This window comes from Mustela nigripes, chromosome 11, assembly GCF_022355385.1.
Source record: "Mustela nigripes isolate SB6536 chromosome 11, MUSNIG.SB6536, whole genome shotgun sequence".
Taxonomy (NCBI): domain Eukaryota; kingdom Metazoa; phylum Chordata; class Mammalia; order Carnivora; family Mustelidae; genus Mustela; species Mustela nigripes.
In genome coordinates, this window is record NC_081567.1 from 36158368 (window position 1) to 36171908 (window position 13541).

Sequence of the window (13541 nt, forward strand, 5' to 3'; positions counted from 1 at the left end):
GCGAGGCGGCGGCGCGGCGGCGGCGGCGGCACCATGTTCCCGGGGACTGCCTGAGCCGCCCGGCCGGGCGCCGTCGCTGCCAGCCGGGCCCGGGGGTGCGGCCGGGCCGCCGGGGCGCCCCCGCCGCGGAGTGTCGCGCTCGGGAGGCGGGCAGGGGATGAGGGGGCCGCGGCCGGCGGCGGCGGCGGCGGCGGCGGCGGCGGCCGGGGGCGGGCGGTGAGCGCTGCGGGGCGCTGTTGCTGTGGCTGAGATTTGGCCGCCGCCTCCCCCACCCGGCCTGCGCCCTCCCTCTCCCTCGGCGCTAGCTCGCGGCTCGCGGCTCGCGCTCGCTCCTCTACCCTCGCAGCCGGCCAGGGCCGGCGCCGACCCCCGCCCCGGAGCTCTTGCCAGCCCGGCCGCCCGCGCTCGGGGCTGTTTCCGCGAGCAGGTGAAAATGGCCGAGAACTTGCTGGACGGACCGCCCAACCCCAAACGAGCCAAACTCAGCTCGCCCGGCTTCTCGGCGAATGACAGCACAGGTGAGGGGGGGCCGGGCGGGGGGCGGGGGCCCCACCCGCAGGTGAGCGCCGGGGAGACCCTCTCCGAGGCGCAGGCCCGCGCAGCCGCTTCCCGGGACCCCGCCGGGCCGGCCGAGGGGAAGTTTGTGGCCACAATGCGCCGGGGCCCCGAGCGGGGGCCGGCCCTGCCCGGGCGCTCGCGGCCGGTCCCGGAGTTGGGGAGCCCTCCGCGCGCCGAAAGCGAGCGGTACTTGCTGGGAGGAAAAGTAAAGTGGAGCGTGCTCGTCTTCGTGGGGATTCCACGCGCCTCCCTGTGCCGCCGTGCGTCGGCTGCCCGGAGGGATGACAGCACAGGGTAGGTTTCACGGTTAGGGAAGGGGAAAGTGCAGCGGAGGGGAGACCCAAAGTGTTTTCTGAACTAGTAGCACAATTCGCAGCTCTGCGACCTGAAGACACACGAGTAGCAGCAGCCAGCCTGCGAGTTAAGACTTGGAAGTTTCTTGGAATGTGCTCCTTGGGAAAATGTTGAGCAGTTATCCTGAAAACTCTCGTTGTTCGGTCACTTATTTCGCCCGCCCAGACTTCGCTAGCAACATGTCATCAAAGTTGCTCTGGTGTGTTTAATTTCAGAGGCATAACCTTAAAAGAAAGTTAGGTAGCAGATCCTTTTGGGCTACAATGTCCACTTGAGCTGATGCGGTTTTTACAGTGTAGATGTATAAAACAAATATGTTAACGAATGTGGGAATTGCAGTTTTTTTCCTCCCCCCCATTTTTTTTTTTTTTAAGCAGGGTCTTAAATAAAACGTCCTTTGAAACAGCATCTCTGAGAACTTTCTGAGATAATCCCATCAGTTGCTTAAGAAGTATTTTATTTTCTATTCATTTAATAACTCTGGGCTCTTGTGGGCTGGTCCACGGTACCATTACGATGGAGCTGTATTTCCTCTTTCAGAGCTCTCCTTTGCAGTAAAAACTTGTGCGCTGCTGGGAACAGTTCTGTCTCCAGCGCAGCCTGCGTTTCTCCAGTACAGTCTTGCAGTAGCAGCATCTGAAAATCAGTTTATAATGAATGGGTCCAAATTGAATTATATTGCTGAAGGCAGCAATGCCTTCAGATTTGCAGTAGACACAGCTGTTCAGCTTGTGCAAATATTTCTGTGGCCACTGGCATATTTCTACTAATGGTCTAAAAAACCTATTTCTCCTGTTGAAACAAAACTACTTCAATTCTATGGCTTCGGTTTTAACACAATTCCTAGAATATTAGGGTAGGCATGAGAGAAACGATTTTTTAAAAATTCGCCCTAAGAAGATTCTTGTCTAGTTTAAATACAGTTTGCGGAATGGTGGGTGGGGGTAGTAAATAAGTTTCATGGGACATAAAAGTCACTAATACTATTTATTTTTATTTTTATTAATTTTTTTAAAGATTTTCGTTATTTATATGACAGACAGAGATCACAAGTGGACAGGCAGGCAGAGAGAGAGGAGGAAACAGGCCCCTCGCGGAGCAGAGAGCCCAATGCGGACTCCATCCCAGGACCCTGGGATCATGACCTGAGCCGAAGGCAGAGGCTTTTAACCCACTGAGCCACCCAGGCACCCCCCCTTTTTTTTTTAATTGATAAAGAAATGAATGTGATGTTTATTTTGTCAAGTCAACTTGTTTGAAGTAAGAAGTGTGGAAACAGCCATGATTTAAATGCCCTTTTACTGCAAAACAGATCTCCTTTGCTTCATTAATCTTGCTATGTTTGAGTGAAAAGTCTTTAATCTTATGAAACAAAGATCATACCAGGCAAGTTTAGCTTTGAAGCTTGTCTTCCGAAACTGGTAACTTTTTGAATGGCTTTGCAGCTTTGTTGTTGTTGAAGGAGTTTATTACAGATTGTGTTTTCTATAGAGGGATAAATTACTAACACAAGACTTAACAGAAAGGCTTGTGCAACTATATACTTTCCGTTCTTTCCAAGATGGAGCTGAGAGAATGGCCTTTTTGGGTAGTTCTGTTACTGGATGGTCACATATTTACCTGATGCACTGCTAAATCACAGCAAAGTTTATCTGAAAGGATTTTTCCCTCTTGGTCACCTTTCCCCCCCTTCCTTTCTAACCTTGATCCTCCCAAGTCAGGAGCTCACTCTTTTCCAAATGTGGAACAAAAAAAAAAGTTTTTAGTAGCTCCAGTTTAAATCATTTAAAGAATAAAATTCATGCTCATACTTGAGTTGAGTTCCCTTGGTTACCCATTCATCACATCATGTTAATGGGCAAGAGTCTGTTAGCATGGGGCTGGGGAAAGGACCATCATCAGGCACATGAAAAGAGGCACAGCCTTGTGTCCCGTAACTGCTAGTCTGAGACAGAGATCTTAAGGATATATATTAAGCAAATAAAGGACGAAAGGAATCGCATTGCATACACTCAGAAGAGTGAGGGCATTGGGTTAAATGGGAAAGTAGGGAGACTCAACCGTATTTGTGAGGGGATGTATTTTTGAGGCTCCCAGGAGAAAGTTGTACGAGGTGGAGCAAGGTGTGTTTCTTTCTGTTATAAAATTTGAGTGATGGGAGCTCTATGCATGGGAAAAGCTGAGGGATTAGGAGGAGGAGGCCTGGTGATGTAAGAAACGAGTGATTTGGAGTGCCACCACGCAGTACATGTCTGTGGGACTGGCCTTGGGAGCCTTTGGTGTCCGTTGCGTGTATCTGGGGGGCTGATGTTGGGTGGAGAGGACAGTACTCCTGACATTGGGGAGCTTATTAACCAGGGTGCTCCCTATAGGGCACTTGCAACCTAGTGGGGGGGAGTGTGGATGTGCCTAAAGCATGCCAGCGAGGTAAGGTGGCATCTCTGAGTGATAAATGTCATTGCCACTGATGACAAACAGGAGAGGCTGGGAGTGCTTCTGAGGAGAGTGTGGAGAGGGGATACAGAACTAGAGAATGTGCCCCAAAGGAAGGTAGCAAGAGGAAGAAGGAAAAAATAGTACTTCTGACCTCACCCAGACCTCAGCTCTGGAGTGGCCCTGGATTTAATGTCATGAGATGTTGTGGAAGTAGCATCTTCTTGTTCCAAATCAAAGGCGTAAATGGTTTCTTGCAAGTGCTGTCTTCCTTCACTTGGCACCCATTGGAAGAGGTACGACTGTGTGTTTCCAGTATATAGTTAATTGTGTGTTTTGGAAACTTCTTTATTTAATATGTCCAGATTAAAACAGCATATTAGTGTTTTTCAACAGCAGGGTTTCATGATTTAATAGTGAGGGAGAAGTAAAATACCCATGCAAGCAGTAAACTTTTTTTTTTTTCGGCCAGCTTTATTGAAGCCAGATTTACATACAACAAAAACTTGTTAAGTTCAAGTTTTTTAAGGCTGTCTTCTGAAAACTGCACACAGATCTATTTCATCCTATCCTGTGTAAGTGTCCCTAAGCAGTAGTGATTACACTTTATAATGTGAATCTCTTTAAGTGCCATAGGAAACGATATTTAAAGAAAATCTGGAGTGAATATAGTTACCAACCAAAACACCTTTCACAACAAAACGGTGAACTGTTCTTTATGTGTTGTGTGTTACTTACCCGAGCGCTTAGCTCCTGTCCCCTCAGCTCGGGCCTCAAAGTGCGCTGTGAGGCAGGATGGGAAGACACTCTTTCTGCCGATTCTCTGTAAGGAGCCAGACGTGGGAGAGGTGATCCGCCGAAAACTAGAACCAAACCTAGATGATGAGAGTAAATAACTGTATATTCATTTTACAACTCCACGTCCATAAATGTGAAATTTGCTTGAATTGTGGGTTTACGAGCTTGCAGTACTTGGCAGGTTTCAGTAGTGTGACTCCAGCAGGTGGAGTACATCTCGGGGGGAGGTCTGCCACCAGCTCTGGGGGAGCGGGATGTGTTCTTCCTACTGTGGGTAGCAGCAAGGGCTGCCCCTTCCCTCTGGTTCCGGTGCAGCAGTTTGGTCCCCCCTTCTTGCAATGACAGTGGAAAATTGAGGACCAGTCACTTTTTTTTCATCTCTTCATTGAGTTCTGGATAAATAGGAAACATAAACTTTTATAGAGACTTCTAGGGACAGGGATTTTCATGACTTTGCTTTACTTTTATACGTGTTGGAAAAGTAGGGACTTTTGGATAACCTAGGGCTCCGTCGAAGTTGCTTGGGGGTGATGATAGGTAAGTACGAACCCCGCTAGGGGTGCCTCGCGGCACAGACCGCCAAGCGTCACTCCTGTTTGACATTGGAGTGTGATCCCCTGATTCTAAAACGGTATGGAAACAGCTTGGAAAGGGATGAAGGAGCTTCTGCTTAGCAGTAGCTGTGTTTGTACAACTTCTACCTCTTGCCTCCGCAGCTCTGTGACCAAGTATGTGATTCCTTGGGGCCATATAAGTGCTGATTTCGTGTTCTACTTAGTGTGTTTGAAAACACAAGAGTTAAAATAACTCTGCTAAAATGTGCCTTCCCTGGTTAGGATGAAACGTACCTTGTTGTGACCTCTGGAAGATGAGCAAAGCTTGCGTTAAGCCAGTTTAGTTCTTGGGTACCATTAGTCGGGACACCACCTCTGCCATCTTAATTCAAGCCAGCATTCCGGGTATGTGCCAGGGAAACTAGAAGTCATGCAAAGAAGCGTTTCTCAGAAAAGGTTTTGTGCTCACATGAGGCTGGGAGCAGCTTTACTGCAAGGCCTTCCCAGAGCCCTCGCATGCTGCGGGGCTCTGGGCCTTGGGGTGCAGGGCTCTGGTTTGCACATTCATTCCCACACCCTTTTTATGTAATGCAGGCGTCCTTGGACTTTCTGTAAAGGGCCAGAGGTTATATTTTTGGCTCTGCAGGCCACAAGGTCGCTAATAGCTACTGAACACTGCCATTTCCAGACCACCTGTACGTACACCAGTGGGCGCTGCTGTGTACCAGCAAACTAGTAACTTCTGTTGGAGCCAGGAGCTGGCCCTCTCGCCACAGTGTGCGACCCTGATGTAATGTGGGATTTCTCAGTTTTCTCTCCTGAAAAGTGAATGTGCCCCATAGTCCCAGTCCCTTGGACAGGAGACCCATTGGTCAGTGGATCTGTCAGAGACGGTAGCCATGCACGTGCGTCCGATCTGTGGTGTAGCAAACACAGTCAGTGAGGATGTAGCCAAGAATTCTGTGGTCAAGACTATTGATCTTGTCTCCATTTCCAGTTATGTTTTTGTAATAGGAACGGGAGGACCATGAAATTTTAAAATTGCAAAAAACTTAGGAGGCGCGGTGTGTTCTAAAGATTCTTAACTGACTTGAAGCATTTTTCATGGGGTTGTTTAAGCAGCAAATGGATAGGTTATTCTGGTTCTTTACTATTGATACGACAATTCAGTCTGAGGTACTGTTAACAGAGTAAGTAGCAGCATGCAGAGGATTCTTATGCGTGGCTCTGAGTAGCTTAGAACCGTGTTGACAAAAAAAACCCCCCAAAACTTGGAGGCAAAACTCAAGAATACAAAAGGCTATATTAAGTGCCAGAATGCTTGAGTCAGAAAGGGCAGTCCAGGAGGGCTTCCTGTATCACGTTCTGGTCCCTGAACGTCCCTGCGTGGAGAAGCCCAGAGCTGGATGTCCAGTTGGGGGTAACACCTCAGAAATCCGCTGATCAGCGAGGGAACCTTGACAGAGCAAGGCGCCAGACAGCCGGGGAAGCGGGTGGGCGTCTGTGCCTTCTATAGTGTTGAGAAAAGCTCCCTGTCCATTCACAGCAGTTTCGTCTCTGTGAGTGTCATGGTGCACGGCCTGTGGATATGATCTGTGGCCGCTTGCTCTCCTCGAAGTCCTCTGGTTGTCCCAGACAGTCTCTCCTAAGCTCTCAAACTCCCAGCCATCCGCTCTGGTTTTCGGCACACGTGCCTGCTGTCCCCTAGCCTGCTCTGTGGCCGCTGCTTAGTGGTACATCCGTCCTTAGAAATGCCGTCCTATGACTGATGGGCTCCTCGCGGCTGGCGTGGTCGTGCACAGCTCTGGCGTTAACTGGGGGAGGGTTGCCACACTTGTCCAGCCAGTCTTAAACTTTGCTTTCAGGAAAATTCTCACATTGCCGCACATCCCTGACGAAGAAATCTAAGTCCTTGGAGCAGTGCCTATTGGGGACCTCTTATACATTGGACTTTCTTTGGGGGCTGTGCTCCTCTGTCCGGAGCGCTGAGATGGAGCCACCCATGGGGTCCCATGGGAGGGGGCAGAGGGTGCTCATCTCCAGCCTGGACTGGCCGGCCGGGAATCACTCAGATTTACGGGAGAGCTCTTTAGACGCAGGGAACGGGTGCAGGAAAGGCATGCAAGTAAGCAAAAGTGACTTCTTTTCCCCCCAGGATTTTAGACAATATAGGGAATGACTGTTGCTCACATTGAAAAACTGCCTTCGGGTGTTTCTGGTTCTAAATTTGAGAAGCAAGGCTGTCTCTGAGCTCTGTGTCTAAAAGTTGAATTGCTTTCTTTTTAAACCTTCCCTGTAGAAAGACATCATCCCATGTGACAGTCCCCCCCCCCCCATGTTTCATTTCCATTAATCAAAGGGATGTTTAGTGAAATCTAATGGTGAAAAAAATGTCACCTGATTATATCTGACTTTCCTGTGTCTAGGTGTCCCATCTGCTACTGTTTGAAAATCTGTTAATTTGCACCTCTTTCTGATCCACCCGTGCCACCGTGTAGACAGTAGGTGGTTCTTAACAGTGGTGAGCTGTTTAATGGGGTTGTACAGTTCTGTTGTGAAGCAGAGTTTTATTATTTCAAAGGCTTCCCTTTGCCCTACCACCCAAATATTTTGGATTTTTTTTTTAAACCAGAACTGTACCATTTATACATGTTTTAACTTTGTAGTTAGAATAACCAATGAGATGGCAAAAAGCCCCAACAAAACAAAACAGAATAACCTCTTTGTTATGAGAGGCTTGTGTGATGTTTAAATAAGGAGATTTTGGTATTTGATTATAAACCAAATGATGACACTCAGAACTGTAGAAATCTATCAAATAATTAGGGTTTGCTTTGACAATGATGGGCTATAAAAGCTTGACCCAGTTCCTTTGGATTAAAATATTTTGAGTATTTGTCACCTGATTAAAAGTAGAACCTTCTACCCATGACTCAGAGTTGAAGGAAATGTCAGAGCTTTTTATATGGGAGGCGGGTGGCGCGGTATTAAGGAAGGAGCCCTGGCCTCTGCTTGGAGTGGACGCTGCATCTCAGCTTGTCATTTCTGAGACTTGGGCCAGTGACTTTACATTGAAGCTTGGGTAGGCGAGGGTAGCAATCTTTTTCTCCAGGGGAAAAAAAGGCCCTCATACTAGGTTACTGTGATTCCTGGTATAAAACAGGCTGTGGTAGCTGTTGCTGGTCTTTAATTGTGTGGGGAACCTTAGTTGTGCCCTTCCTTGTGGGCTGGTGGGGGTTGGGACAATGTAGGTGAGGAGTCTGACCCTGAACCAGATCCACGGGAGTTTCTTGCTAAATGGAAGGTGCCACCCCGCCTGGTTCTCTTCCTACACCAGTGCTACTGTGAGTGTCGTCTCCACCAGCTTGCGGGAGAAGGAATTGGAATCCAAGATGCAGGCATCCTACAGACGAGACTTTACCCAGTCTGTGTTTGAAGTTGAAAACGCTTCTCTGTTGGAAAATTGAAGTCTAAATGGAATTGTTTCTCCACGAGGAGTTGATTTAGGTTAGGACTTAGTGAAAAAGGAAAAGCAAGTGTGGAGAAATCATAAAAACAGTCTTTTTCTAAAACCAGTGTTAGGGGAGAAATGGCCTCAGGATCATGGTGCAGTTTAGTCAGGTCGATGGGATGAAAGAAGTGTTGGTGGCGTTCACTTCAGAGCGAGGCTTCTGCCGTTGTGGGGGATTGTCTCTGCTGCAGATTCTGTCCTGGAAGCTGTTGGAATGGAGTTTACTCCTTTCCATTCTCCTGGATAGTTCGGGTGTGGTGATTTGTGGTTTTGCTGGCAAAAAACTGTCTCATGGTGGACAAAGAGCCTTTCTTCTAATTTGTGGGTGTCTTTACATTAAATCTTTTATTTTTAGTAAACAACTTTCACTGACTATGACGAAATGGCATGAAGCTCTCATAGACCTTCTGTGCTGTCTTCGTTGTGCCTCTAGTAATGATGGGGTTGGGTTCTGTTTGCAGAAGAGCATTGTCTGCCCACGGTTGAACTTCTCTTTAAAAATCTTAAGAGAATCATTTGAATTATTGGGAAATAGTTGGCTGTTTTAGCGTACTCTGGTAACTTTCTCAGACTTTGAAAGTGGAAGGAAAAACTGATTTCTTCTAAGAAGGCCGATTGGTACATCTGAAATGCCCGTGTTCTTGTGGTATTCGAGTGAGCAGCATGCAGTAGAACTTTAGGTGATGGTGCCGTGTTCTGATCTGCACTGCCCAGCACTGGAATTACCAGTTACTAATGTGATTCAGGAAATAAATTTCAAATTTTGTTTAATTTTAATTAATGTGCATGTCAACAGCAGCACATGGCTAGTGGCACCCCCCTCAGTGTGTTTATTTATGTCATTCATTAATAGTTGAAGATAATTATGACGAAGTTTCTTCCAAGGGACCATCTTCTAAAGACACTTTCAAAAGTATTTGTTACTTTAGATGTAGGACTTTCCATTTAGAAAATATTTATTACACTGTGGTGTCAGCCCTGGAGATACGGTGTCTGCCTTCCTGGGGGTTCGGCTGTAGTTCGGTGTGACCTCGGACCTCAGAGGGGAGGTCTCTAGGCATGATGTGCCCATGCACGGTGGGGGCAGAGGACAGAGTCTGCTCCAAAAGGTCTTGGAAGGCCTTCTGGGAGAGGTGTCACTTGCGTGGAGACCTGCTGATGGACACCAGATGGGGGTGGAGAGTACTGGACGGTTCCAGGTGTAGGAAACAGCGTAAATAGCCATTGTGAAGGTCTGGAATAGAGAGTCCTGAGCAGGTAATAGTTTTTGCAGAAACCAGTTCTATTGTTGGTTTACACTCCCTGGGCTACCAGTCAGAGGTCACCTGGTCTTGCTTCTGAGAGGCAGAGATTGCCAGGGTGGTCCTGCTCTGGGTGTGGTGGTGGGGAGCTGGGCCAGTCTCCACTGTACTGCTTCATTCTTGGAGGCAACAAAGATTTAAATGCTTATGTCACTCGAATCGGCGATATGTTCTTACTCTGTGTGGGAGACTGCGAGGCTGTGGTGACCAGCACTGTGACGGGAGGCTTCCGGGCCCGAGGTCAGGGAACCTTCTTCATAGAGGAAGGACTGTTGTGGGAGTCAGTCTGGGCACCCGAAGGCAAGGTAAGGTTGTGGAGAGCCTCCGGTGTCAGACCAGGGAGCCCAGATCATCTTTTTAGGGTTTGAAAAACAATACAAAATTTGAGAGACCCATTGTGTCCAGGGTATTTGGAGGAAGCAACCGTGACTTGTTCTCCAGAAATCTAAATAAGCTTTTCCCAGAATGTATTTTTCCATCCGTGTTCCTATCTGCTGGGAGAGTTGACAACTGCCTTCTCTTACCCCAAGCCCTGTTTGTGAGAGGAAAAGCCCCATGAATCAGAATTCATGTACTTATTTAAGATGTTAGGAATTTTTTGTACAAACATAATTTTCTTTCAAAAGCTTTTTAAAAAATCGTTTTCAGTATGGGTAACTTATTCATAGGGCTCAAACTTGTAAACAGCACGAAAGAAGGTGCTGCCTCCCGAGCCCTCAGGCCGCCTCCCTGGAGGCAGCCCGCGCTGGCCACTTGTGCGCTTTTCTAGAACTCGCTGTGCGGGTGGCAGCATGTGCTCTCTTGTGCTCTTCCTACCAGAGTGGCACAGCATACATGTCCATGTACTCCTCACGGAGAAGTATCTCAGAGCTGGTGCAGATACTCATGTTTGAAAAGCAGGCTTCATTCTAAAAATCCCCCCCCCCTTTTTTTAAGATAAAATATCTTGGTGCTGTACTTAACACAAAATGATTTTAATGTTTTCACTGTACTATAAATAGGAAGAATTGAAGTTTGTAAAAAACATTAATTTGGTGTCACCCTGAAGACTGTCGGAGGTTTTGTTACTGTCATTATGTTACACATCATGCAACCAGTTCGCACCAAATCTCTGTTATAGTTTCCCAGTTTCTGGAAGAGATTCCCAAAACCAGAGGTTTTTATTAGTCACCTTATTAATTAATGATACACACATATCTCTGGCATAACAACCTACTTGTACACCAAGCAGATAAAGTAAAAATCAGTCTCTTGTTTGGTAGGACTTCTAAGAATGTTCACGTTAACTCCAGACCTTTCATTAATTTAGTTAATTGACCTACAGTTGGCAAAACATGAAGGGTCCTTCAGGAGAGGAGTGGCTAACTCCCCTGCTGTGGCAGTTTGGGGAAGGGAAAGCAATCTTCCCTTCCAAAGGAAGAGAAGTCTGAGGGTTACTAAATTTAAAAAGGAGGGAAAACGTACATGTTAATTAGGTCCTTATTAGGAGTAAAAAGTGGGTGTACGTAGATTTCCAGAAGGTAATCTCTAGAAATTGTTTTTCTCGGTACCGGGGGGGGGGGGGGGGGAAGATGTTTGGGGAGCTCTCCACTTTGCACTTTATAGTCTTCTGAATGCTTAATAAAAGGTCCATAAACATCGTAATTTCATCACAAAACTAGTGAAAGTAAATCAAATCCAAAGCAAAACATCTTAGTCTTTGTGATTAGAAGACTTTGTTAAATGGCAACAGGTGCAGTTTTGATTAGTTCTGTTGCAAAACCCTTGGACCTCTAGCAAGAAGGATTTGAACAAGTGTAAATTAACTTGGAGGTGTCATCCAAAGATAGGAAAATGTGATCGTGTTTTAGTGCGATGTCCAGTTACCACTTCCTTTGTTACAACTCCAGTTCTAACAGAACCCTTTCTATTAGAGGTTTCTCCATGGATGAGCTGGAAGCTGTGGGACCTTACGGCCACCTAATGTTTGAGTATTTCAAGCTGCTGCCCGCTTTCCCAATATGGGCAACATCATCTCATTATTACGTTGGGTGCAAAATATCCTATGTAGATTGTAACTTACCTTTAGGAAAAAAAAAAAACAGTAGTTTTTGAAAAATCCTTCTTTAAAGTATTTTTTTCTTTTCCTGCCTTTTAAGCTCATGTGAACACTAAAACTATTTTAAACTAATACTGAGCCCGTTTCAAATTTCCTCTTCAAACTACAAACGCTCCCAACTGGAAGTGTTCTGGGTGTCGTCATCCGGGCTGAATGAAACTCATCACCTGGGCCTGGACACCCCAGGGGCTGCCGTAAAAAATCAATTTTCTTAGTTACTTAAATGATTCGTTCATTCACAGGGTTCAAAAATCAGAGGACATAAAGCTGTAGAGTGAAAGCCTCCCTCCTTCCTCCCTCTGCCTGGTGCCCCCGGGTAACCACTGTGCGTAGCTTGTGCACCCCTCCTATCTTGTGGAGCAGACACGGTCTGTTCTTGGCTCCCTCGCCCGCTTCCTACCGTCTCCTCTCCTGGAGGTGGCCTGCCGCACACATGCTGCACCCCGGTGCATGGCGGCATGAGGAGGACGGCGTCAGCTCCTTCCACGGTCGCTGGTGTCCGTTACAAGATTCGTGCCGTAATGGCTTTAATCTGCTCCCCACTGATGGGTGTTGAGGTTACATCCAGTCTTGTTCTTGCACAAACAGGGCTGTAATGAATAGTCCTACATGGTCGTGTGTGTCTCTGTAGAACAGATTCCTAAACAGGGAAGTGATGGTTAAAAGGAATATGCACTGGTAATTGTGATCATATCATCACATTGTCCTCCCCAGTGCGTGCATGTTGGAGGATTCTTGAAGCTTGAGAAGCCTCACACTCATATCCAGCATCGCCCTCGCTGCGTGTCTGGGGTGTATTAGTTACTAACATAGTCTCGTTGACGGACGGTCGAGTTACTCTTCAGCTTGTGATTCTCCATCATATTGTACATCTCCATCACTTGCAACTTAGCTATAATTCTGTGGTGCTCTTTCCCATGAAGACCTTTTTTAGAGCAGCTTTAGGTTCATGGTAAAATTGAGGGGGGCATACAGAGATTTCTCAAACCCCCGAGCCCCCACGTGCAAGCCTTCCCCATTACGGGCCATCCCACTTGGCACGTGTTTGTCATAGCTGAGGAACCTACACGAACACTTGGACACTTGGCGTCACTTTACCTTAGGCTCTTGGTGTTGCACATTCTGTTGGGACAAATGGATCCTGACATGTATCCATCATTGTATTATACAGAGTATGTTCCTGGTTTTGTCTTAAAAACCGCCTGGGCTCCCACCTGTCCAAACCGTCCCCCAACCAAGCTGCTGACCTTTTTACTGTCTCCATAGTTTTGCCTTCTCCGCTTCTCCAGGGCATCAGGTAGATGGAACCACACAGTCTGTAAGCTTTTCAGATTGGCGTCTTCCATGTAGTCATATGCATTGAAGGTGCTTCCGTGTCCTTTTGTGGCCTGGTGGCTCATTTCTTTCGAGTGCTGAATTATACTCTGTTGTCTGGATGTTGGTGTACTTTTTGGACTCAATACATTCACTTCCTGCCAGCGGCGCTCCTGTCGGCTACACACAAGCTCGCTTTTATATGCTGTGCACTGACACCGCAAGTGCAGACGGTGGTCTTCCCCCTTTCTCCTGACTCGGTGTTGCTGCCTGCTGGTCATAGCCCCCAGCATTTGGGCCAGAGGACCTGTCTCTCTGGGTGTCTCCGGCTTATTCCTTACACGGTAGCCAGATAGTTTGAAGAGTCCTGGGGTGGTTTCTGCAGAGGTTCGATCCTAGCTCAGCTACCAACCTCGCTCATCCTCCAGGACTCTGGAGATGCAGAGTGGATCGGCAGCTGATGACAACCCCTCACCTAGGTCTTGGAGCCCCCTCGGCTGTGGTGGTGGTGAACAGTGAACCCCTTTCTGCTCCTTCTGCTCCAGATCATCTGGTTACTATTTGGGGGGGCCACTGAGGGAATTGTGTTTGGTTTAGTGGTGGCTTGCTGCTGTGACAGC

General features: G+C 47.4%; 1 protein-coding gene across 3 annotated transcripts in view; it reads left to right on the forward strand.

Moving 5' to 3' along the window:
• The first annotated feature begins 229 nt into the window (after positions 1–229).
• Positions 230–13541, forward strand: part of CREBBP (CREB binding protein) — a 124265-nt gene continuing 110953 nt past the window's right edge. Inside the window, exon 1 of one of the 3 annotated variants that reach the window (XM_059415469.1) lies at positions 230–518. In XM_059415469.1, the coding sequence (XP_059271452.1) occupies positions 434–518 (85 nt within the window). In that variant the 5' untranslated portion in view covers positions 230–433. The remainder of the gene's footprint in view (positions 519–13541) is intronic. The other 2 variants (XM_059415468.1, XM_059415467.1) reach the window with 2 other exon arrangements.